At 37.2% G+C, this 27,445-nt stretch overlaps 2 protein-coding genes across 5 annotated transcripts in view; both read left to right on the forward strand.

The window, feature by feature from the left end:
• nup210 (nucleoporin 210) overlaps positions 1-5,921 on the forward strand; it is a 32,296-nt gene extending 26,375 nt beyond the window's left edge. The window contains 3 exon segments of the mRNA XM_044113599.1: positions 529-645; positions 2,517-2,594; positions 4,755-5,921. Coding sequence (XP_043969534.1) covers positions 529-645; positions 2,517-2,594; positions 4,755-4,858 — 299 coding nt within the window. The 3' untranslated portion in view covers positions 4,859-5,921.
• An 8,831-nt stretch (positions 5,922-14,752) lies between these two features.
• Positions 14,753-27,445, forward strand: part of LOC122832872 (IQ motif and SEC7 domain-containing protein 1-like) — a 116,896-nt gene continuing 104,203 nt past the window's right edge. For 2 of the 4 annotated variants that reach the window (XM_044120132.1, XM_044120080.1), the window contains exon 1: positions 14,795-15,464. In XM_044120132.1, the coding sequence (XP_043976067.1) occupies positions 15,205-15,464 (260 nt within the window). In that variant the 5' untranslated portion in view covers positions 14,795-15,204. Of the gene's footprint in view, positions 15,465-27,445 lie in introns of all 4 variants that reach the window. The other 2 variants (XM_044120070.1, XM_044120124.1) reach the window with 2 other exon arrangements.

Consider the following 27,445-nt stretch of genomic DNA (forward strand, 5'->3'; position numbering starts at 1 on the left):
ACAAGCCAAGGGATGTACTTTTTTTTTGTCAGCTCTCAGGAAATATAGCAGACATAAAATCTGACTGAGCTGTATACAAAATTTGATGGGCTATTACATTTTGACTTAATGTGCTGTAGGTTGTTACTGTGTGGGTTACTGTGACTGTCCCTTTTTCCAAGTTGAGGTTTTGGAAAAAGGTGCAGCCTCACTCACTTACTGCTATTTGGGGGATTTTTGATGTGTTTTTTTTAACTATTCCACAACCATTAAAAAAAAGATAGATGGATAGATATAGATAGATTTTTACTTAACTCATTAAGTAAGTTAAGCATAAGTTATTCTAAGAAGTTGTTTTGACTAGACCTGTGGTAAACAAGGACATATTGATGCAATGTGTCAGTGACAATAAATGCAGGAGTAGAAATTTAACACATCTACAGCATTTTAACAAACTTCGGTGTGATTTCCTAGAATAAGTTAATGTTTGTGTGATGTTCCCAACTCTTCATCAAAGCTTTGACTCTCTTGTCTGCTTCCTTTCTGCAGCGGCTCCTCCTACTTTCATAGAGGATAACAACTCCTTCCACAGCTTCATAAACTGCTACCAGATGATGTTCTGCACCTTGTTCGCTCTGCTGGCGGGCACAGCTATCATCATCATTGGTGGGTCACCTCACTTTTTTGTTTCCATAATATTGATTTTATATTTGGAGGAACTTTTGAAGGAGTCAAATAGTTAAATGTTTGTGGTATTTTAGTCTATAGTAAAAGAATTCTACAGAATAAGACTTGATGATATGGTCAATGTCTAATCTAGACTGCTAGCTTCAGCTACATCAAATATTAGAGGGAAATAATCTAAATTTAATTTGGAAAAGGCAAGTCAGAAAATGGCTGCTTCAAAGGGTTGATTTGAGTGAAAATCAAGTTAAAGGTGTTCACAATCCTTCAACGCTGCCTGCCTTCTGTGGGATATCTCCATCAATCAGATATTCATTAGCTGGTTGGCTGAAGGATTGGATCTATATCAGACTGTTGATTCACTCGGACATCCCTCCTCTTCATCTTGAAAGGCAGTGTGGCTGCTTGGCACAATGTTTCAGTTTGTTTTGCCTCTAAATGATGAAATGCCTGTAAATGTTGATGTATAGGTCTCAATGTGAGTACAAGATGCTCCCCCATCAGGTTGTGTTTTTCCATACTCTGTTGGCAAAGATGAAATCAAAATGTGCCAGTTTTATTGGCAGCAGCACATGCATTAACAGAAGTACATCAGCGATACAAACAAGGTTCTGCTCAGTCACCTTCTCTTTTTAGTCTATTATTGTGTTAGAAACTTACTCAAGTTCTCCAAAGATCTATAGTTCAGATTTTTTATGTAACATGTAATATTTGTGTATGGCTTCCTGTAGAGCTGCACATTGTTTGGAAAGCAGAACATTGTATTGTCATTTGTGACTTTTCTAATTCTATAAAATGGAAATAACTTGCCTTAATCCCTCTTTTCCTTCATCGCAATGACCCCAATATTCTCATTGAGCTTTAGCACAGCAGTCATTACAATCTGGGTCAGTTGTGGCTAAGAAAGTTGATCATAGTCTGGTCAACTATTCAGATGTTTGTGGCAAGTAGAGCTTTAAAGGAACGTCCCTGCAGTAAATATTACGTCCAAGCAGTTTTAGTTATTTCAATGTTGCACACATTGATACTAGTTTCCTGTTGGTATCTGCAGATTAAAATATGAGGATATGTTTGCTTTAACAGTTCTGTTAAAAGAACCACTTAAATCTCATTCTGACCACGTATTAAAAGTGGAAGATAAAAATAAATCCATATTTTTCTTTTAAAAGTAGAAATAATCCAATAGTGTATAAATGTTCATTTGTTTGAAAAGTGCTGTATCGATTTGAAGTATAAACCTTTCATTAAAACCTATTTTACTTTGTAGTTCTTTGTTTTCCATTTAGCATGAAAAATGTTTTTTAATAAGGTACCACCATATAACAATTTTTTTTTCTTTTTTGCTACGTTTATTGTTTAATTTAGATAGGTTTTATTTACTTTTTTTACTTAATGTATTTTTTAGCTGTTTTATTATGTATTATTTTCATCATGAAGCGATTGTGTGTGGTTTGGATTAAATCCAACTAAAAATATAACAAACGAAAGACTTTCTGCAATACAGTCCATTTTCTATACTTTAGTTCATCACTGGAAATTTCTCATCTATTTCCCTTTAATGTTGTGTTTTTTGTTTGTTTTTTTTTGGGCTGTTTTGTTTCGGGGTTTTTTTTTGGTTTTTTTTACTTGAATACAAAAACGTCGGAATGAAAACTGCGCAAAATTGATCCCTTTTAGTTGCTTACATTCAATGATTTCTTTTTCATTCTCAGACTGGTATGTTGTATATCTTGAATGCGTATTTTGCCCTGAATGCATAGAACTCTAGAAAAGCTGCAGCATCACTTTTCATGTAAACTCGCCATGTTAGAAAAACTGAAATAATTTTAATGTCTTTTTTTCCCCCCCGGCAGTCCTGCACTCTTTGTTGTCTCCAAAGGAGCAGTCGTATCACCCGGCTTTCATCCAGAGAACACCGCCACCCCTCACTGGTATGACACACACAATATGAAGCAAACCTCCACAAAATTACCTAAAAACAAGTTGATTTAGGCGAATCGACCATGAAACAGCAGTTCATTTGTCTCCATTCATTGGCGAGAAATGTGAACTCACTCTAAAGCTTTTCACATCGTCGTTGGCAATATTAGAGATTTTCAAGGACATTGGTAGACGTGTGAAGAAGAAATATTCTTTTACTCTGAAAAGTAAAGCAGTGAAGTTCAGCTACACTACAGAACAGGCAGCAACTATTAAAGAAATAATTTGTCGAGCAGCAGGTGTTCTAGTGGTGTCACCGCTCTGCCCAATCCGATGCCTGATTACATTAGTTTAGATCAGCAAACTAACAGAGGAAATATCAGGATTATGGCTTCATTTGTGTTTCAAAGTACTTCTCTCTCACATTCATTTAACTTTTAACAAAGAAAACTGCCACGATGTGTTTACAGGTTGAAAGTAAAGTGGGAAGTTTTCCATTTGGTTAATTTAACGAACAGAAACAAAACAAATCTAATTCTTTTTCCTCTTTTATACAACTGCTTGTCACCAGGCAGAGCCGATCGAAACGATATTGGCTAATTCTGATCACTGACTTTCTGAACTGACTTTTCTTTGCACCAGCAAGGCAAACAAAAGGAGTTTCAGCCGAGCTGGTGGCGCTTTAATTGAAACTGACAGGTAACATAAAACATGTAACTACGTTTCATCCTGTGGAACAGGATAAAGGTGCAGTGTATTATTTATTTAAATCAGTTGTGAAACTTGTAAGTATAAGATAGTTACTTCACAACCGTTCAACAGGATTATCTATAGTATGTTCTAGCTCTACATATGTTTGTTTTAGCAACTGGAGTTTTTATTTTTCAGACAGACTTTGATTTGCTGGCTGATGTCTTGCTATGGTTGGCTGTACCATAGCAAGACATCAGCTATGGTTCTGGAAGAACAGGTTTTCTGTTTATCTTTTTGGCAGAATCGTTCCTTCTCAACCTATATTTGTTGATGTTTTTATAAAATAAATGGAGTCCAGGTGTTTTCCATTGGCTGCAGCTTGCAGTACAACCTTGTGTAAATGGATCAAGAAGAAATTCAATTGCTAGAAAAAAAGCATTTCTTAGTCTTGGTCAAACCGGATCATCTCAGTAAATTGTAACATGACTGACTTTTTTTTTCTCAGTTATTTGATTCAAAAGGAGAAACTCGTCATAAAAATTTGTTGCATACAGTTTGATATACTTGAATTGTTTATCTCATTTAATATTAATGATTGTGGCTTACAGCAAATGAAAACAGCAAAAATAAGTTTATCAAAAAATAGAAAATTAGATCAAATCAAAAAAATTTTAAGAAAACGTCACTGGCCCACTGAAGTCCACATACGTCATCATGTGTGCACTTGACACTTGTTTGGGACTTCTCTTTTTTTTCTACTTTGCCTGAATTGACGTGTTTGTATTTACTCCTCAAATTATCACTGAGTGTGGAAACTTCACACTGGACCTCAGTCAAATTGGATTGTGTTCCTCTACGTGTACCTTCAGACTGTGTAACTTTGACCTCTGAAAGAAAAGCAATGTTTTCCTTCGCCTGAAAGCAGGACTTTGGGCCACTGAGCAACAGTCCCATTCTTTTGTTCCTTTCACCCAGATGAACGGCTTCTGAGTCTGTAGTTGTGGTTGCAGTTGCAGGTCAGTGTGTGATGTCTCTTGAAGTACTGATTCTGGTCTACTGGAACCTTTCATGGATGTGGTTATCCTTAATACTTGTGCACCATGTTGTACCAAACTTTTTCCTTCCACTAAACTTTCATTAATATCCTTTGATACAGTATTCTAAAGTGGCTTCACCTTCATGTGCAGATCAACAATCAAGTCAGCAGTCTCCAATTAGCCATGACATTTGAATTGGTCTTTTGTAATAAGTTTTTTTCTAAAACCATTAAAATACTCCAGGGAAAAAAAAAAAATCATCCTATATAATAAATATGTTTTGATGGGTTTTATATGCCGTCCATCTGTATTTTAGTTGTCCGACTTTGCCCTCTAATCTCTGACTCTGTCACCCATCTGTAGCTGATCATTTTTGTCCAACAGAAGCTGCTCCTCTGTGTTTTGTATACTTCATCAAGTTTGTTTGTCTGACTCTTTCAGGTCTCGACTCGCCCGTAGCAAATTCTTTCAACCGCATGACGCCGAGAGTTAGTCCAAACAGCACGTACAGATCGCAGCTCTATTCTCCAGATTACAAGTCCTGATTGGGCGCCGTGCTTGCGTCCTCTGTTCTTCGACACGACACGTCGGGTCATTAATATATGAAGAATGTGCCTCTAACCCTCAGCAGGAAAGCTGTGGGATGCTGCAGAATATCTGCCTTCAAATGTTGGTACAGAAACTTAAAAAAAAAAAGAAGATATCATTTAAAATTAATGCAGAATGATTGCAAGGCTCTGTCTTTTTCTTGGTATGTTTTCTGTTAAGTGTGATGTGGTGTTTGAATACGAAGAGCGGGTGGTGTAGAAATGATACACACCGTGCTGTTCTGTTGTGTTTCGCCTCTTCATTAATGACTGATGTATTTGCAAAATGCTTGAACACCAAATTATTTGTTTGAGCCTGAAAAGATGTCTATTTTGTTTGGTGTTAACTTGTGTGCCGCTTATATTTGACACGTGAAGGTCAATAACTCAGGAAAACAACCCTATCCATTTTCGAGTAGCAAGCTAACTTAATATTTTTCTAGAACAACACGACCTCTGTTGGTTGTAGCTTTGATAACCGTCGTTCACTGAATCCATCCTGAAAGGTGCCGAACCCTCCAAATGTGTTGAACACCAACTAAGTTGGTCTAATTTCTATCTTGGGCATTTTTTAATTATTAATTTACTGTTCTAAGGTTTGAGCCAAAATAAATGCAGTTTCTTTTTTTTTTCTTTTTTTAAATGTGAAACAGTTGCAAATGTGAAGCATCATTCATTTTATCTGCAGTAGATGTGTCTTTATGAAAGCACTCAAATGTGATATGGCCTCATGTTGGAAAAAAAAATAAGTTTTTTTTGTTTGTTTTTTTTCCCCAGCATTTCAAGAATGGCTTACGGCACTGTAGAAATGCTGATTCATTAAAGTGTGACTTGGTTTTTATGTGATATATTGTGGCATTTGATTATTATTGGCAAAAGACTATATTTATGTTTTCTTGTGTCTGATTGATGTTATGCCTTACATTTAACTCTGAACAGCTTTTTGGCACATGATTGAAATGAGCTTGTTTGCTTGTGTGAGAATGTGCTTGTTTTTGCTAATTAAAGATTTTACTTTTTATGTCAGGAGTTTGTCTCATCAAATTTGTCTACAGTTTAACTTTTCTTCACAGAATTTTTCCAGCCAGCTCTCTGGATTAAATTACAAATATTTTTACCACAGTTTTGTTAAGTTGAAGAAACCGAGACTTAACAGAACTGTGGTAAAAATATTTGTAATTTAATCCAGCTGTCATAGAGTTATCTGAGAAATTTGGTTTCTTAAACGATTCTAATACATGATGCCAAAAAAAAAAAGGATATTCTGTTTAGCAGTGCTTAACGTAAACCTACATTTATACTTATGTCAATGGTTACACAGTAATAATTCCAATTCATCTTTAATCTGGATTATGGTTACTGTTTATTTCTGTTTATAAACTGGATCTGTTTGTTTTCTTAAAGTGCCTTGAGATGTTTGCGGTGAATTGCCGCTGTTTGGATAAATTGAACTAGTATCTAAATATAAATCTCTATATATTTATACAAACACAAACATCAAGAGCAGGAATGCTTTTTATCACCCAGGTTCTGTAATACCCTTTGGCCACTGGTCCAGTCTGTCTCCCATTTTTCAGTGACTTTCCCCTGAACTGCTGTGGTGTTAGTCACCAGGCTCATTTGTATGCCCGCAGCAGCAGCCTGTGTCAAAAACCGCTCCACAATCTCATGTAGGTGAGCACACTGTACACTGCGATATGATATGGAAAGCAGCATAACATCGAATGGGGATAACTTAAGCTGTGCAGCTGTCAAAGTGGCTTATTTTGGATGGTTTTTTCATGCATATTTTCACTTTTTAGTTGTTTGGGGAGCTGAATGGTTGATGCTCTCAAATGTAGACAAATCCTATAGGAGGATTGATTTGATGAAATAGTCTCTGGCTGAAAGTCCCAGTTTACGAATGAAACTGAAATATTGTAAGAAAGATGTTTCAAAAGAAATATTTGAACCTTTTCTGTATGTTGTGATTTACCTAACTGTGTACACTCTAGTTATACAGCTTTAGGTTTGTGATTATTTACACTGTTTTCAGATTATTGGGCAAAGTGATCAGATGCACAATGATTAAAGGAATAATTGTATTGGCAAAACTCTGGAAAACCTATTTAACTCAGTACTTTTGCTTTGACAAAAAAAAAAAAAAAAAATCCACCTAACCTATTGTAGTAAAGTTAGAAGTTTACTCCATCAATTACCGGTAAATCTTCAAACTTATTTCCAGAAGTCAAATAATGTTTTACACATATTTGAAATTGTAACCTTTGCCTAAAGAAAACATAAAGGACAAACTAAATTTCTGCAGTATGTGCAAGAAAGGACTGTTTGATTGCTCCTTCTGATTTCATGAGACAACTAGAAAAAAGTCAAACGGGAAACATGATGAACCAAATCATTTGCGCTCAGTACAGTTACTTTTCACCAAGCAGAGTGGGCATCTATTCAGTTCTGCCTCCAGATGCCTTCATAAAAAGAGTGGACTGAAAATGTCAGCAACTTCTTACGTACAGTAAACAAACTGAGGATGATCAGTGTATTTCCCATCAATGTGTCACAAGGCTAACGTGATTGGAAATGTGAGTCACAGATCCCAATATCGAATTTTAAACTCATGGTCAGAAAACTCCACAGATCTTTAACCTATTTAAGAAAATTTAGGAGCATAAATAGAAGAGAAGAAAACTGTGGTCCACTGAAGGCATTAATAGGATGAGAATGAATCAATATCCATTAGGATTTGTCCCAGAAGCTGATATGAAGCATGTGGGTCAGCACTGTAAATACTGACTCTGATGAGTTGTATGCAATTTCTTTCTTGCATATCAATGAAATTCTTTTAACACATAAAAAAAACCCACTAAATAATACAAAAGCTGTTTCACTGCTCCTCACTTCATACTGAAAATGTTCTTTGATTAAAATCTGTTAAGCTTTAACTGTGTCTTTTAATATCGGGTGAACCACAGACAACCCAACCGACATAAACTCATCCAAACAATCTGGGCTATGGTGTTTGCATTTTCTCCCACATGCATGCCTGAAAGCTGTTCATGAAGCTCTAGAGGGCCTCTGTGGATTCCTGAGTGTTGGTCTTCTGCACAAACTGGCTGATCAAGAAGAAAGAAAACAAGTGTAAGCAAGTGAATTGTGCAAAGAAGCAAACAAACCAGCTCACTGGCTGCCTGACTAATTCAGCAGATGGTTATCGGAGACATTTGTTGCAAACCAGTTTTAATTAACTGCCGCCTTCAGTTAAAATGGGATGAAAAGCAAAAGTGAAAATGACCGTTTTCCCCATCAATAGGTAGTGGCATGTAGGTTTTCAAAGTGACTGCACTTTCTAAATGATTAAAGCAGTTACGGAGGCTTAAATGACACTCAATTTATTCTTCCCATTAAAGCATGCAGACCGCTCCAGCCCCTGATGTCAGCCTGCCGCACTGATCCTGTAGTGAAGGGAAACTGTTCCACATGGCTTACTGTGCTGTCAGTGGAGGTGATCAATGAGGGCCTAACTGAGTGAAGCTGACCAGCCGGGCTGGGCTGCTTCTGCTGGACTTTTGAAAGAAGCTTAGATATAAATAAAGCAAAACACTTTTTGTGACACTCACCAATTTCTTTTCGTTGCTTTTTTTTTAAAATCACACTTAAATACAGTTAAAAATGAAATACTTATAACAAACTTGACCCTGTGTGAAACAGTTATTATCCCCTAAAACAATTTACTGATTGTCCAGCCCTGAGGCTGAGGAACTTTGATCCACTCTACTTGGTAGAATTGTTTTAATTCAGCCATATTGGAGTTTTGGGGCATAAAATGCCTAGTAAGAATCATACCTCAGCATTGTATCAGATTTGAATACATACTTTGACTGGATGACTACAAAACTCTTTTTTTCTATTTTCCAGAAGTGGAACTTGGAGTGTGCTTTGCTTCTTTGGGATTTTTTCCAAGTGATGTACATCAACCTTTGCCAATCACTCTGAGTGAAGCTGCCTCAATCCATGACAAATGTCATCACCGTATTTCATTGTTAAATTCTGTTGTTTTATTGAAATGTTATATTTGTTTAATGATGACTTTTTGACATAAATCCAGGTTACATGAATGGGGTTTTTTTGTGTTGTAAGGAAATAAGTTAGAAACTGTATTTTGTATTGAATTAATTTGTTTTAGTCTGATAGAAAGTTTCACAAATGGTCTCATCTATATTGGTGACAAAAACACCGAAACAGAAGAAATCTGTCATAGGGCAAATACTGTTTTCCCCCAACACTTTTAATCCATTCCCAAATATTCCCAATGTTTGGGATTAAAAAAAGAAGGCAGTGTGTTTCATCATAGTAAGAGCTGCCAGGGTGAGGAGAAAATTGCTGCAGGACTTTTTTTCCTCATACATTTCACACAAATCAATTTAAACCTAATCAAGCTTTGTGTAAATTACTGCTGTTTAGGACTGATGCTGTGGCACAACTGGGGAAACTCAATGACATGTTTTGTTTTGCTATTAACCGTTTTGATCGTGGATTTCATGAAAATTAAGGACACAGACTACACGGCTTATTAGATTCTTGGTGATGCAGATTCAGTGCATCACAGGCTCACGTTTACATCTGGAAAACTTACCGGAAGGTTTTCCACTCTGCCCTTTCAGAAGGACATTTTGCTGAAACCTGCTCTCACTTCGGCATTTTCGCTGTGAGCCAAAAGTGTGAGAGAACAAGCCTATATTAATGATGATCGACAGAGTGTTTTAAAGTGACATTTTTTTTGTGGGTGCTAGCATTCTTCTCATAGGAGTCAAATTCTGCTACTTTTAAACGTTGCCATTAATTAAACGTCTGTAGAACCTGCTGAGCCATGTGGTTTGATGGTGTTATATATTCAGTGCTCTGGATGTCTTTTTTACATTTTGTCCTGTTTCAGCTACAAGCTGTGATTTATTTCCTCTGGATTCCACGTGACTAACCAACACAAACGTGTCATTATGAAAAACTACCAACACATGGCTGCCCTTCTAACAGGCCAGACAGGGAGAGGATTCATCAGAAAAGATTCTTCTGTAAGATGAGATCAAAACTTAACTTTGAAGTTATGTGTTGTGGACAAGTGACACAAAGCATGTACTATTTACTCTGAGTACAACGTCTTCACTTTGAAACGCGGTATTGGAGGTATCATGCTTTGGGGTGCTTTTCTATTTTAGGGACTCGTTAGAGGAAAATTTCAGACCAAAATCAAATTGAGAATTTGTGGCAAAACTTTAAAATGGCTGCTTGACTGTGGTTGAGTTTAGAGTTGATGGTAAAAGATGTGATCTGATGGTGGAATCTTAGATCAGAAATAGATTGTCAGAATCACAGGATTATTATTTCACAGGATGGCTTTTTTGGCTATACTTGATTCTCTTTTCTGTGTTTATGCTTTTTTAAACAACATAGTTTGGATATTTTTGGTAAAATTGCACCATAACTCCCTTATGATGCAATTTTGTGCATTTAAATGTTTGTTGATTTCCTGTTTTCACCAACTAAAGCTATCCTTGTTTTTAAAAATGTAAGCTTTTAGTTTTTAGTGGTTGTTACCCTTTTCTTTCTCTTGTGTATTGTAAAACATTTCAGTTTTTGTTGTGCAAAATGTAATTGTGAAATTATCAACACTTTGCTTCTGATAGCCTAAAAATTAGATTCCATTTTTTGTTTACAACATTACTGTATTTTTACCCACCCCCCTAGGACCACTTCACATTCGCTGCTAATAGCTTTTCCTACTTCATCTGCATCCCATGTTCCCATTTTGTTGCTGCCACTCCCCCTCCACAATAAAGCTCAGATTTCGCAGATCATATAAACACAGCCTTCAGGTGAAACGGCATGAAGACAAAGTATCCAGTTTCATGGACAAAGCACTCATCGTTCCCACTTTCACTTCTGCCCGAGCCAGGAACTGCAGCATTTCAAAAGGGCCTTGAAAAATGAATCAAAAGAAAATGAGAGCAGAGAGAGAACTAGAGCAGCAAAGTTTTTCATTACTACTCTTCAGAGCAGATGTATGTTGCTTTGATAAAATAAGCCCCGGTGACTGGAAGTTTGGTCACATGTTGCAGCGTAAGCAGCATTAACCCTGAGCATCCGAGGCTGCAGCCCTGAACATTATCTGATTCATGTATTAAACATTTAAAAAATAATTAGAAAGTGTCGTTTTATTATATATTTTATTATTATTATTATTATTATTATTATTATTATTATTATTATTATTATTATTATTATTATTATTATTATTATTATTATTATTATTATTATTATTATTATTATTATTATTTCAAGCTGAAGGTATATTTACTTTATTCTACATGCACCATGAAAAGCTTACACTGCCTCTTACAGTTTAGTTCTGGAAACTCTCAGTAACAGGAGATTTTATTCAACCTCCTGTTGAATAAAATCTGACCTGAGAAGGGAACGTTTTTGCAAAATTTGAGAAAATAGGCACAAAAGAATCATAAATTATGCCAAACAAAGAACCGATTAAAAGAAACTCTTTGTGTTTTCCTGGGACGAAAGGCCACATCAAAATCAAAAGCTTGTTGATACTTTGAAAAAGCTTGTACTGCGCATCCAACTTGCTAAGGAAAGTCTAGCCAATCACTAATGCTATATGTTTACATATTTTATTTGATCAACAATAATTTCAAAACTTATGAACCAAATTTATTTCTTTAATTCTATGAATTTGTTATTTTTTCATTTCACCCTGAAAAATGTTCAGATTCATCATTAAACTCCCTCAAACTATGTGATATTCCTGCCCTGTATAACCTCAACTCTATACATGTAATACATGATGAAACAAATACAAAGCCACCAGGGAAATAATTTTTGGCTTTCGCAGATATGCAGTGGTGCTGGTGACAGATGTATCATCTTCTTTTCTGGGTCAATTTGGTGAGGCCAGAGGAAGTAGAAACTGTGTCTCTGTTACTGATGGCAGCAGAATCCAGCGTCATCAACTATAATCTCAACTTCCTGATGACAAACTGAGTCAGTGAGTCTCTGACTCAGCAGGGGAGAATATTTATAAAGACACTTTCTAAGACACGCCTTTAGTAACATGCTTTTTTTTTAATGCAAACATTGGTAACTATGACTGATAGTTTGATTTTGATTTTGACAGCTTTGTCTGTGAGACATCTTTTCCAGTCAGACTGTGGCTTTCTCATGTTAGAGCAAATAAAAGAAACCCAAATACATGACAAAAGCTCAGATTACAGTAATGATAAAATGATGTAACCTAGTTATGAACGTACAGTGAGCAAAGAAGAAGCAAAAACAGAAAGCATCTAAATAAATCACATTTGTGCTTGAGCTTCCTGTTTGGCTGAATTTGATTCCACATGAAATAAACCTACTTATGACATCAGTTTTTTAGTCTAATTATGAGACGCAAAAAAAAAAGAAGAAATCTATTTAAACTTCAGCTCCTTCGTGATTGTGTCTTTGTTTTTTAAGCAGAGCTTGGGAGATAAAAAGTGAAGAAGAGGGGGAGCAAGAAAAGACAAGACGCAGAGGAAGATGTCGAGATGCAGTACTGAAATAATACAGTCTGCTAAAGTTCAAAAACATACGTCACACAAGAGGATTATAGACTCTTAGTTGTGCTGTTTTTTTATTTACTAACAGTTTTCCATTTTGGCTTTATCTTTGTTTCCTAAATAAGCAAATAGTGCATCAATTATAGATGACAAAAGTATATATTCAAATTTTTCTATGTTAATTCACTTTGGATGCCAACAAAGTTAAATAAAAAGTAGGATTATGACAAGTTTACTTGTAAGAGAAGGGATTAGAAGAGGAGGAGAACAGAGTCTGGCCAGCAGTAATGGAACAACACACCTTACAGTTATTCTCTCAGTCTTTTTACTTAAAGATAATTTAACACAAAGATCCAGAGATAAAGACATTGACGACAGCTTTTTAAAGCTCCCATATTCCCCCTGTGTGTTGCATTAAGCAGGGCCACTAATGTAAGCCACCATTGCTCGGACTCTTTATTGATTTGCCTCTCAGCTCTTATACAGATGTCTGTCACACCACGTTCTGCAGGGGTGGTGTGTGTAATGGGCTGGCTGGTTGTTGTCATCGTCCCCCCCAAACTCTAGTTAGTTTGCACTGAAGTCTCTGAGATCATCCAGAGCTAGAAGGAGAAGCGATGGCTACCCAGTGAAAACTTCGACATCGATTTTTGCTTGACGGAGCTGCCGATCGGGAGCTCATACTGAGCTCAGCTTGTGCAGAATCTGCAGCTCTACACTCATTTATGCAAATGTGCAAAGAAAAAAGAGGTTTGGTCAGTTGTGGCCCAAGCTGAGTTTCCTGTTGGTTATTTTGCATCCACAGATTGGGAATCTGGGGCCTTCTGTTATTTTGCATAGTGGAAAAATGAAGCTGTGCAACAGTGGTTGAGTGGGTTAATGACTCTAAAGTTCAGCACTAAACAAGGAACATTTCACTGTGTGTTTTTTTTATTATTATTTACTGTACAGTTCAAAAAAATAAAAATGCTTAACCTGAACAAAATTGAACTTCTTTAATAAGTTCTGAATAGAGACAGTTCAAAACACAGTTTCAGATTTATGAGTCACTTATTTTATTTGCAAAAACACAAATAAAAACTCAGGCCACTGGAAGCTCAAACACGTGTTCATGTAACAGGAGAACCAAAGTTTTTCCAGAAGAACACTGTCAAAATCATCACTCTACCTTTGCCAGCTTACAGTCTTCCCAAAGTGCACCTGGTTCAACATGATTCCCATCTGGTCATCAAAAACAATAAAATGGGGGGAAAAAAGTAATTTGTGAATATAAGCCTAGTTTTTCTAAAGTTGTGTGGTCCTGATTTTGATGTTGAGTCTGCAGGGGTTAATATGGGCAACCTGAATGGTCCACAGATATATGGTCAAATGCAATAAAAGGAGATACTCTGTTTTTCTTGTTCTTTCTATGACATCCAGCACTAACTTATTCACTAATTTGTGCAACAGAAGGTAGCCTTCACTCCCTGTGTGCATCCAGAAGCCTTTCCCTAACCCTCTACCTGTTCCTGTTCCTTTCTTGGAATACTTTTAATAGATGCTGAACACTGCAGGCTGGTAACACCCCGCAGGACCTGCAGGTTTGAAGATGCTCTGATCCTGTCATTTAGCCAGCTTTAGCCAAACTCCCTCAAATCCTTACACTTGTTCATTGTTCTTGTTTCTAATACTTAGGGCCTTTCACTGCCCCTAAGTATTAGAAGCAAGGGCAACTCCTTAAACAAGTAGCTGTTTAACACTACTTAAACAAGGTATGTACATACCTATTAAAATTATCTTACGGATATTTTGACAGGTTTTCTATTTGTCCATGTTGTCGCACAAGGAAGCAGCGTGTGCCTTCGTGGAAAATGTTTTGAATGAACATTAGAGAACTAAAAACTAATGACATCATCACCTGAGCTGTCCTAAATTGTACTTGGGCAGCTTATAAAATTATATGTAGTCCATACACTCTCTATGTTGCAGTTATTTTTATTAGAAGGGACACAGAGCTCTGCTTTGTGATCCTAAACAGCTCTGAGGGAGAGCAGAGAGGCACTTTGCGTTTACCCGGCTGCGCTGCAACATTAAACCCAGAAAGAGCTGATCAATGCAGCAAAGTTACGTTGAACCGTTTCCCTATCCGGCGCGTTTTGGAGGATGAAACAAAACTCGGTGCAGTTACACTTGAATTCAAATCTGCAACGTCGCAGCAACACCTTGACCGCTCACGGAGACCTGCAGATTCATAAAACTTGATAGCCCCGCCCACACTGCACGGCCAGCGTCTGTTTACGAAAAGTCACGGGAGCAGCATGGAGCGAGCGGAGAAATGTCACAGCGCGCTGCCAACAGGGGGAACAGTCAGACATATGTGAGCGGACAGTCAGCTGTGTTCCTCAATATGAAGTCTGCTTCTCTCAAATGTTAGCATCCGCTGACATTCCCGGCTTTTACACGCGTGGAGCTTCGTGGTGACTTGGACACGCGTCTGCTGGGAGCATTTCTGGTTTTCTTCTTTTAAACTAATGGACTTAGAGAGAGAGAGAAAAAAAAAACAACAACAATGACGAGGCGTAAAAGGCTCGACCTACCGAATTGTTCCGCCTAAACCCAGCCAGGACCAAACAGCTGTCTCTTTCTCCCCTTCCTCTCGCCCCAACCTCACGGCTTCTTCGGGGGGGGAAAGCTCGGCGAAAAGACATAGAAAGGAGTCAGGGGAGCGACATGGATTGTCCGACCGAGAACCCTACCAGGGCTGCGGAATATCTGAAAGAGCTTAACAAGATCATCGAGACCCAACAGGGGCTACTGGAAAGGCAGAGAGGGAGGATAGAGGAGCTGGAGCAGCAAGTGTCCGACTTGTGCGCGGAAAACGCCTGCCTGAAGGAGCAGTACCAGCGGCACCTGGCAACCTGCAGGCTGCTGCAGGGCACCAGCAGCCTGGTCACACTGGGAGCCATCAAGGAAAATGTCACTCACGACAAGTAAGAGATGACAAATAATCATCCCTTTTTTATATACACATCAAAGTTAAATAGCCCCCGCTTATCAGCATACTCATTAAAGTTGGAAAATGTCCCCAATGACAGGCTGCCACGCTCTGATCAGCAGTTCATTCTGGGTTTGGTGGTGTCTGCTGCTTAAAAATGGGTCGCTCAATTACACAGAAAAGCAGAAAATTGCTGTAGTTGGGCTGTAAAGAGCCATGAAAATGCGTGTGAGAAAATGCTGGCCATAGCAACCACAAGCCATCCCTCTGTGTGGTAGGATGAGCATATAGTAGCAACCACACGTTTTAAAACACAGAGCCGCATTTTACATATCACAGCAGATAAGCACATTAAGGGATGTCAGTTATGCGAATGTGGTCGGTAATGTTTTTTTTCTTCTTTTTTCCCCCTCTCTGATAATCTATTCAAATATTTCCCCTTCGTCGCAATCATATTCAATAATTTCTGCTGCTAAAGTTGCCATACTTTTCAGTAAAACTCACTTTGCTGCGACCAAAACACATTTGTTTCGCTGTTTAGTGATAAATCATCCACACGCACACACATACACACACACAATTAAAAAAATGTATCTAAACTGTTTCTTTTTTTTTTTTTTTTAAATAGATAATTATCCAGTTTAGGTTTGATCACTATATTTTAGATTTTGAATTAGATATGCTCAAATACATTCCTAAAATACTTTATTAGCATGGCACTAACGATAAGCTAACTTTATCATCCTTGGGGTTATCAGAGTCAAACTCTGGCCCAAATACATCAAGTTGAACCCCTGGCAACCCCATTGCTTCAAAGTTGATGTCAAAACTAATAAAAAAAAAGTTGCCATATGTTCACCAATATCAGCAGATCAATGTATTTCCTGTGCCTCTTGTGATGTCATGAAGTCAAATGCACACAAAGCCAATTACGCTGTTTGTTTTCTTTTTGAATACCATGCAAAAACATCAGTGGCAGTCTCTATTTCACTACCTACCTGTTTTTTTTATTTTCAATGCACATTTGTTTTTGTTTTTCAAAGTGCACTGGATATTGTCTTTAAATGTTCTGGATAAACACATCTGTGAAATTATGTAACAAAAAAAAAAGGGACACTAATTGATTATGCAGCTATGCTTCGGGCAAGGCAGTGGGTTGAGCTTCAGGAAGAGGAGAGCAGATAGAGTAACCTCATAGAGCATCTGGCTGTAGTTTCTATAAAAGACCTTTATAGTTGGGCACCGTCAGGATTACCCTCCCCGGTTAAAGTTCACTGTCGTTTAGCTGGATTCCCAAAATGCCTCGGCATGCAGACATTTGACTGAGCTTCTGACAGCCTGTAGGATCACGTGATCGTTCCTGACCTTTGTCTCCAGGGACATGTTCATGTCATGGGGATCAGTGGCAGCAAATCAATACTTTTGACTCGGGGGCTGTGTGTCTTTGCTGGTTGATAAAACCCGACTCATGAGATTAGGCCGCTGACCTTTAGCATACTTCCATCTGTAAATCTTGCTCTAGCGTCATGAACGAGCATTCTGTGAGGCTTCTCCATAAAATCAGCCTTTTGTCATTGTTGATGCTCTAAGGCCTCAGTAGCTGTTGAGTGTTGAATTTTATTTAGAAATCTGTTTACCTCAGCAACTCCTGATGGATATGTAGCTGCTGTTTGGCTTATGGGGAATGGATTATTTAAAATGTTAGTTATGGAAAGACATTTAAAAGGAGAGGCCTTCAGCAAAGCTTACACCAGAGATATGCAACTTTACAATTTCTAATATGTACTCACTGTGCCTTGCAAAAGTATGTGCAGCTCTTAAACATTTCACATTTCCTCACAGTATATGTGAAATGTACACATATATTGTGAGCATTGAAATGGAGCTTATTTTTTAAAGATAATTATCCAGTTTAAGTTTGATCACTCTGTGTATAATAAGATTTTTTCTACCATAAACTTATGGTATTTTACATATTATTGGAGTTCAATGTGGCAGACCACCACAAAGTAGTAGATAACTGTGAAGAAGAAAAAGAAGAAGAAGGAAGTTGCTTTTCATATTATTTTACAAAGCAATTTGAAAGGTGCACCATGTATTGGTTTTTAGTCCAATATTTCCATACGCTATAGAAACTTCTTAAACTGCAAAGACAGTTGCGATCTTTGGGAGTACGACTCCAGCAGGTTTGTACATCTGAACATTGGAGGGCATATGTAAGCATCTCAGGCATTTCGGTTAGCTGGATTCCCAAAATGCCTTGGTAGTAAAAGAGATGTGGAGAGATGTGTAAAAGTATAATTTATTGACACAGGTTTTCAGATGGATTTAGATCTGAACTTCAAAAACATAAGTAACCTTTGACCTAAACCTCTTTGTTGTTGTTCTGATCCAACGTTTAGGATTGTTTTTCTGCTGGGAGGTGAATCTTGAATCTCTGTCTAAAGTCTTTTTGAATTCTGTAAAAGGTTTTCTCCTGGATTGGTATTCAGTTAGGTTTATCCATCTTCCAATCAACTCTAATCAGCTGTACTGAAGAAAAAACTCCCAACAGTTTTCAAGGTGTGTTCAGCTTATGCTTTCTGCCACATATATCACTGTACATGCAGGCCAAAAAGCTTAATTTCAGTTGGACCTGACCAGGGCACATTTTTCCGTAAGTTTACTGCGTCCCATTAATGGTTTGTGAAAACTGTAAACTGGACCTCATGTAGTTTTCTTGAAATTGTAAGTTTTTTCTTGACTTACTTTTATTTTGTTTTTGGGAAGTGCATGATTGATACTTTCCATGTCAATAGAAATCTCCCACCTGAGTGGTGGATCTCTGTAGCTCCTCCAAAGTTCCCATGGCCCATTAGGGTTTTTTCGGTCAAATTCTGTTTTTGCTCTGCCTATCTGTTTTGGTGTTGGTAGCTCTATACATGTGCCAGACTGTTTCTCTTTTTGAATCATGAATTGAATAGTACTCCAATAGAAGTTTAAAGTGGGGGATTAATATTTATAACATAATCCAGCTTGAAACTCCACACTTTCTAGGTTTTTTTATTAGTGACAAAAAGTTATTACCATGCTTACTTTTTCTACTATTGTACAGATACCCTACGTTTTGTGTTAGTATATATATATATATATATATATATATATATATATATATATATATATATATATACACACAAAAAAAAATACGGTTTATACTTAGAACTTACTATAGTCTCTTCTTTCAAATGAAACTGTTTAGTCACCAGCAAATAGCAATGGGAGCAAAATATCTTTTCCTTAGTTCTTTGTTTACCTTCAGGGTTTTCCAGGAAGGTCCATGCTGAAAGTGTTCTCTGTATCTGACTTTCTCTGCATACTTTCAAAGTGAGTATGGAGCAGCATCAGAAGTCCCAAAAGGCGTACAACTATTCAAGTTCTGTGTTTTATCAAAAAAACATTGAAAACATCCCAAAATCTTAGCTTTATACATCTCAGTACATCTCTTTTACTGCCAGGAGCTTTAGTTTGAAGGCAGTGCAAATGCTGACCGAGTTTAAAAAAACAACAACATATTTGACATTTATCATTAGTGTAAGTTATTTTGGTGTTAAGAATTTTATTCTTTCTGATGCGGTGAATGCTGTCTCTTTTGTTTTGAGCCAAAATTGATTTGAGTGTGTGAATGTTCACACATATTTTGGCCACATTATCAACCAAATAAACACTCCAGAGCAAATGAAGGATCACGTGTCTGAAAATCAACACTATCTTCAAACAGCAGATGTTTGAAGGGACACACTTCAGGCCATGGCATTGCCTTTATTTCCTCTAAAATGAATGCTACGCAGGTTGGTGAAGACAAAGCATATCCGGCTTCATGTGACATGACACACTGAAGTGTCTTTTCAACATTATGCCAAGAATGTAGACAAAGCTCTGTGTGGTGTAAAGACTTTCCATTTCCTTGTTCACTGCATGACAGCTGCCATTGCTGTGACTTACAGGAACTGGATGAGAGAAGCAAGTAGGTTTTCCTCCAGTTAAATAAATACTCCAGAGCAAATGAGTATTTATTTGCTCTGGAGCAAATAAATACTCATTTGCTCCAAAAATGAATGAACTAAAAGTCTTCTCTTGAAGAAAAACATGCTTTTTTTCCCTATAATTTTTTTCCGTCTTGTGTCAAATAAAAAGGAAAAGATATTATTGTACATTGACCTCTTAAGGACTTTTGAATATTTGAATATATTTGAATATTTGAACAAATTTGCAGAATTTCTCAAGTACTCAACCTAAATCTCAGTCAATTTGCTCTTTCCTTTTCTGGGTTTAATCTGTACAAACAGTGAGGTGGTGGAACTGTTAGTCCAACATTCACCTTGTTGTTTAAGCACCAGAATGGTGTGGATCTCCAGTACCTCAGAGGAAGAGAGGATGTAAATGCATGTAGAGAAATCTTAAATTAATTTTAAGAACTTTGTATTCATGTGCTTTTAGAACACTCTTTGATGCACAATATATTGATATCAACATAAGTATCAACAGATGCCTTTTTTTTAAGATATTGGTATCTGTCCGATAAGTAAAGCTGAGCTGATATGAACAACCAATGTTTATTTCTATTTCGTTCCTGCTCCTGTTTCAGGAGGATGCTGTTAGTCATTTGGTATTTGTTAGATCAAATACCTGTCCTGTACTATATTTCGTACAGGATTGTTGAACTGAAGCGGAGAAGCAATGAAGGCGGTGTGGTTGCTTTTACATGGTGTCGAAAGAATAGGGGAATATATATATTATGTGTAATTTCAGGAAATCGGCCACAGCAGTGGTGTTAAAATCAGACATTAAATCTTCATTGTTGCTATGCAACGTTTGTGGCAATGATCTGATCATAATGTTGAATAAATTCAGGTTCGGTAATATCATGCAGATCATTTGTCAGCTGCCCCCTTTTCCACTTGACTTATGTTGAGTGTGCGATGTAGCGATGACCGACAGTCGCGGCTTGGCAGATTTACAGGAGAAACCCACTGTGATTGGCTCAGACCTGTTCAGCATCAGTTGGGCTTAAAAAAGGAAACTGAAGTAAACCATGAAAGATGTTGGACAGATTTTCTGTGTAACGCTTTATATCGACCCAGCTGAGTCTAGTTCCTCACCTCCACTGGTTCCACATTGCTTGATTAACCACTGAAAGCTGGATATCACTGATAGCACTTGGAACATCTACCAAATCTTACAGCAAGTCAGACAGACTCTTGTCTTTGCAAGTGTGCAGAGCATGAGACTCTCAACCCCTAATGACTGGTTGGTTACCAAATGGTGAGGGAGATAAATAAAAAATGCTGCATTAGAAGTTGCTTTTGTGTTTTTAGTAGATTACATGCAACTAACTTGACATAAATAAACCAAAGGTTGTGCTAAATACCCTTTGTGGTTATTGTTGTCTAAATTGGTGTGGTTCTAACAAACACCACTATTGTGATTGTGGTATAATTATACCGTATTGTGTAAAAATAAGACTTTTGGATTTATTAGAACAAGCAGTTCCTCTTCTGCTGTTTACTTTTTACAGCTAGTATGGCACTGCCAGAAATCACAGTGGGTATTTTGTAGATGGCAGATGTGTTTGTAGATATCAGTACACACTACAGTCTACTTCTTTAATGCCGGAACCTGCTGAATCAGCATTTTGAGGTGAACTTGAAACGAAGTGTAAAAGCTAATGGCCCTAAACAAGACATGCACATAGGGTAGCTGAGTTAGGGACTGTGTTATTTCACCTCCAAACATCCAAGCTTGTATACACTAAGTCAGTTTCTAGCTGTAAATTGGACAGTGTTCAGTTTGGTGAAATATTTTCCCTGCGCACATTGAAAAACTAGAACGGTAATTATGTTTTCAAAGAAATACAGAGTCTCAAAACCTTGGTGGAGTGCAGTTTAAAAGTTTTCTTCTTTTTTTGTCACTCTTGCATTTTTCAGACCATCAAAGACATAGATAATCTGAGTGAATACAGAAAGTTATTTTAAATGAGATTGTAACTATTTATTGAATGAAAATAGCTAACCAAGCTACCCTGGCCCTATGTGAAAGCAATGACAAGTGGTTCTGCCACCCTTTGATAGCAGTTTGTATGTCACTGTTAATCTGTTGGGTTTGTAAAAGATCCAACATAAATGGTATGCATACAGCTATGCTAATCCATATCAATCCAGTTTAAATCTAGGCTTTGTTTAGGTTACTCCTAAACTGTTGTTTAGTATAAGGTTTTTTGCCATTCAGAGGTACATTTACTCATTTGCTTTGGGTCACTGTCTTGTTGGATGTGTAACCCAAGAGGAGTTCAGCTTAAGGTGATGAAACAATGGGTGGGGATTCTTCTTTAACGTTTTAAGGTAGAGAGAGGAATCTATGGCAATATGTTGACCTGTCCAGGTCCTAAAGCAGCAAAGCAACTCCAGATGATCACACTTCAGTCTTTTCACATTTTTAACAAAGGCCCACTTTTATCTTGTGGATATTTTTCCAAAGGTCTTGGTGATCATCAGTTTTATTTGGTAGATTTGACATGGGTCATTCATTATTTTTGGTCAATAGTGGTTTCAGCCATGGTGCTCTCGCATTTCTAGTTTCTTTTTTATTGTTGAATCCTGCTCACTGATCCCAACTAAGGCAAATTAAATCTGCAGTACTTTAGGTGTTACTCTGGCTTCTTTTGTAACTTCATGGCTGTGATGTTGATTTGCTCTTGGAGTAATTTTGGGAAGCCAGTTACTCCATTTTTTTCCACATTACATATAGGTACTTTTGGGGTAGATTTTTTTCCCCTTTAGTAAATGAAATTATCGTTTCAAAACTGAATATTGTAGTGTGTCTAATAATAACATTAGTTTGATCTCAAACATGTTAGTGTGACAAAATTACAAAAGCAAAAATAGAAATCTGTAAGGGAGCAAATAGTTTTTCTTTGCACTGTATGTCAACGTGCAGTTTTTATATAATTTTCTCCTTCTTTTTACCAACAGCAAATACAGCACATCCTGTTTGTTCATAGTTTATTTGGAAATAGGTGACCTTTGCTTGGTGTTTCAAAGTCTCTTTTCATGTTTGGAGAAATATAAAGGAAGGGAGAAAGAAAACAGACTGTGCACAACCAAACACGTGTGAGTATTTCTTCAGCAGAGAGCTCCATTAATGCGTTTGCTGCTATCTTGGGTTGGCCTAAAATAGGAAGCTATTTTCTCTTCGTGTTGTCTGTATTTCTTCCCTTGACCCTTTTATAGAAACAAAAGACAGAGAGCCATAAATGTGATGCGCCACAGATCGCGGAGCTAGTGTTGCCAAGTCAACAGATTTATCTGCGGATTGTGCAGAACAAGCTCCTGTATAACATGGTCAGTCCAGTTCTATGTGTCTACACAAAGGCTGCACTGATCCTGATTCTAAACTGTATGATCTGTCTTTGGGGATTGGCACCTGGTATACAAAAACAATTTGCAACATTTTGAGATAAGTTAGAAAGAACATGCCACCATTCTCTATTCACATTTCTGACTTTCTAGTTTTCTTTTCTTATATATACACCAATGATGGTTATTTCTAAACTAATCTAAAAAATGTATGTCTCCTTTTCCTATATAAATCCAGTATAAAGTCACTGCTGACAGTGAAAGGTTGCTGCTGGTCTAATCAGAGTGCATCACTCATGATATTAACCCGTCTCTGGGGTATGTGGGGGTATACTCCCTGAAATCACTTTCATTTCTTATCTCCTAACTGCTTGGTGCATCTGCCTGTTCATATTTAGCATTCAAACTTTGTCCCAGGCCCAGATAGCCAACCGAGTGTAAACAATATTTGCGATGCTGACCTGATCGCTGGAGAGATAACGTCTTCAGCGGGGGATGGAAATCAGCTGATGCGTCGTTTCCAGAAAAGCTGTATTTGAATGCAGATCTTCAAACTAGAAGCTCTTTAATGCGTGGTTTGGCAGCTTATCTTGTGTTGCACAGAGAGAGGCATACTCGTTGTTTCCTGACAGAATAAAGGAAAATCAGGCATCAAAAGGGTGTCATCTCTCAAGTTGTTTTCATCTAAGTAGTCATTTAAATTTCTTATAAATCTGAGTGAGTAAAGAAGCAAAATTAGACTTAAAGATCAATTATTAATGAATGACGTGAGAAATCTTTACAAACTCCAGCACCCGGCCTGTTAACGCACTAATGAGCGTTTCTGTGCTGACGAATGTGCATCAAAGCTATTGAAGTGTCAATTCATCTCGACCTCGATGTGTGAAAAGACGTCTCCCTCCACGTTCTCATTTCTGCAGGTTTGTGAGGCCAGGCTGTACATACAGTAAAATAAAGTTTCATGGTGTTTATGTTCACTAGTATGTTTTAGAGCTGTGATTAAACTGAAATTGCTTTGATGCCTTAGCCCTGTAGTTTTTATGTTCTTGGTGAATTCAAGCAGCTGCATAATTATGCAAATAGCAATTTTTGATCAAATATTTCTTTACTGTACTCATTTGATTTCAGCAAAAACTTGGACAGCTGTTCAAGCAATTTAGCTTGAAGCATTTCTTTAAAAAAAAACAAAAAAACAATCAATGTAGTTATATCTTTGGAAGTGGGATGTTGGACCAGTCCCAGTTTTAAAACTAATTTATATTTATTTATTTATTTTTTTGTTCAAACTGTTTTTCCCCTTTAAATCTATTCTATTAACATGTACATAATATTATTGGCATTGTCATGCATGATGCACAAGTTGCCAACAGTTTACATGTAAATTCAGTAAAGTTAATCAATATTTATTTTTGTTTTGTATTATAATCATAAAACTTTTACAATAATATTGAGTAGAAATAACCACAATATATATAAAAGGATCTGTTACTTTTGTCATACATGAAAAAGCAACAGTTAGTTTTAGTGTTGCAAAAATAATACATTGCATATTTTAATATTACTTTCAATTAGATTTATTTATATTTAAAAATATGAGTTTATTAACCACTGTTAAGTTTAATAGCGGTATTTCCAGAGCTTATTCTGCAGAATAAAACAGCTTTTTGTCATTTTGTTCTTGTTGGAGTACCACAAGCATTAGAAGCTGAGGATTAGATGTCTAATTAGGCCACCCTACAGCTCATAGTTTGCTCACTGTAGTGTTAACGCAACTTTACTTTAATAATTGTAATCCGTGTTACTACTTGAGTGCTCACATCATGATTGTGTGTACTTTTTTACTATTGGAAATAGTAAAATATGTTTTTCTTGGACGCCAAAAAGAGTGTAGCACCTTTTGTTGTTGTTTGTTGTTTCTTCTTTTCAGTCAGCTGACTGTCAGCACACAGCAACCGATGTGCCAAGGACAGTGAAGCTCTGCTCTATGATCCATGTAGCAGGACAAAGCCCTGTTCACTCTCCTTTTTTCTATTGTACCCCATTAAAATAGTTTCAAACTGCAGGCACAGCATGACAGAAATCTTGTGGGAATTTGAAATCAGCTCTTTTAAACCTGGGTGTTTCTTGATTCACCTCATGTCTACTTTTGTAAATAGTTTGGAAATAAGACTGTGGATAAAAATGTTAGGCTGGATAATGTTAAGGCTTTTCCCTGCTATTCTGTTCACTCAGGCTTTGGGGAAAGTTGAAGCCTGCTTAGAATAGGTTTCCAAAAAATATCACAGGCAATAAGGAAAAAGAACAGATTTTAGGTTTATTCATTTTTATTCAATTTCTTGCTGAAATTACACATTGTTCATTGTTGTCTAGTCTTCCATCTCTAGTTCGATGTGGAGTAAAACTTACTTGTGTCCTGATATATCTAAGCCCTAAGTATATTACTCTAATGGGGAATTTAACATGTCCAAATTGTTTGTGTTCATAAATAAATAACTGTGTTGTCTAAATTTTCCTCCCTTCATGGTTGCGCAACATCTTCCAATTCGTTTGTGAATATTGAAAATGTAGAATTTACAGCTGGAGATCTACCTTTGGTCTAATCAAATGTTATTTACTTCAGCTGGTCCCATCCAGAGCTCTTTTAACCTTGTGGTGCTGCTCAGCATCTGTTTGGATGATAGGATTTTTGTAGAACATGTATGCTTTTCTATTGAAAAGTTGAAATAATTTCAAGACCTACCAAAGGCTTCCTCAAGTGAAATGAAATTACATTTCCCTAGATATAGCGACAGTTGAGCAGCTTTACCCTTAATGTGCAATAAAATTATGTTTTCAACTGTTTTCTTATGCTGCCATCTTGCTTTGCAGATATTGCAGCCAGCATGCCTTAAATTGTTTTAGCAATTAAAAATTTCATAAGGTTCATCATAGGTCAGGTCACCGAACTTAATGTAGTTCCCAGTCTCTAATTAACACATATCATGCGTGGTGGCAGCATCTATCAATTGTACAGGCATGTCTGAATGAAGCATGAGAACATCAATAGAGAAGTGTCTAGTTTGTGATTGACTTAATGCTCCTGCTGCACCAGATCAATGCAGCCATTAATTATGTGTAGAAATGGATAAAGAAAGATTGGATATCCTACTGGTCTCTGAGTCAACACAAAGGTTTCAAATGTTGTCCGTTTAAATAATTGACTTTACAGGATTTTACTTTTTAGAAAAACCAGAGGTCAACTTGGAGTATCTTTAGTTGTTTATTTTATGTTGTTTATTTTGCTGTCCATGCCATCTAAGGATGTTTTAATGATTCTAAATGTGAAGAAATACTGTAGGATTTGTGACTCCAGTTCTGTTTAGGGGTTAACTTGTGTTGCTTGTTGCTCATGTATTTCAAGCACGTCTCTGGATAAAGCGTGCTAAATTTATAATGCCTTTCTTCATCAGGGCAGTATTGCATACTTTATAATTACCTCACCATCCAGGGATGAAAACTCTGTGTTGTGAAAAATCAGCAACAATTAACACAATTTACCAGAAAATAGGTTGGACGACATTGAGTAGGAGCCACTGCAAGCCTTTGGCCTGCTGTGGTGAGTGAATCGTGATGAGAGCAGATGAAGCATCTGCATCCTGTGGTTAAATAATGTTGTTGGATCATTGTTGCAACATTTTAATAACTCGTGCAGAATGTCTCTGTGCCGTTTGAAATGTAAGGTTTGCCCATGTGGCAGAACTTTCTTTACACATCCAGAAAACCTGGGACGGCCTCACTTTGTTGATAATAAACAATTTATGCTATAATCTCAGATGTGTTGAAAGAGCGTTTTACTGAACTAAACAGTGGGTTTTCCTGTAGAAATTCAAGGCAGATATGCAATACTGGGACATGGTGGTAATGCAGATAACCACAGGACAGCTTTAAATACAAATAGTGTGGTTTAATGAAATAGGCACCATATATTAAAGTTCTGCATAAGGTCTGTTTCAGGTTGTTGATTTTGGCCTTTGCATATTTCTTCTTAAAACCTCTGGTGGCTTTATAATTGCCTTCTTTATTAGTTATAATCACTGTGTCTTGGCTTCTTTACTGTAATTTGCTGCCCGAGGAAACTTCAGCTGCCCTCACTAAGCTCCTGGATAGAGCCTGTGTACTTGAGATTGGCAAGTTCATAAACAGTTCACCCCGAGCCACTGTAACAGTGTTAGCATGTGTCTTGAGGCCCCCTCAGAAGGAAATAATAGCATAATGGGGAAAGCCTTTTCTTGTGGCCAGTGCTGTCCACTCGTTTACCCAGTGATCTGCTGAACAATCAGTGTGCCAAACAATATTTATGAGCACACTTCAGCAAATGCCTTCTAATGAAATACCCTTCATAGATTAATGTCTACGCAAGAATGATTTGCATTCGGTCTAACCTATAAATCTTCGGCAATGGTCAAAGACATGGCGCTTGCTCTCAAAATCAGCTGCAGGCTCCCTTCTTCTCTAAGAGACCATGTCTCTCTGAGCATTTTGGTGTGGGAGCAATCCTGATGGAAGAAATTAAGCCACCAACCGCTGACCCATTGTTACCAGAATC

The sequence above is a fragment of the Gambusia affinis genome, linkage group LG01, assembly GCF_019740435.1.
Source record: "Gambusia affinis linkage group LG01, SWU_Gaff_1.0, whole genome shotgun sequence".
Taxonomy (NCBI): Eukaryota; Metazoa; Chordata; class Actinopteri; order Cyprinodontiformes; family Poeciliidae; genus Gambusia; species Gambusia affinis.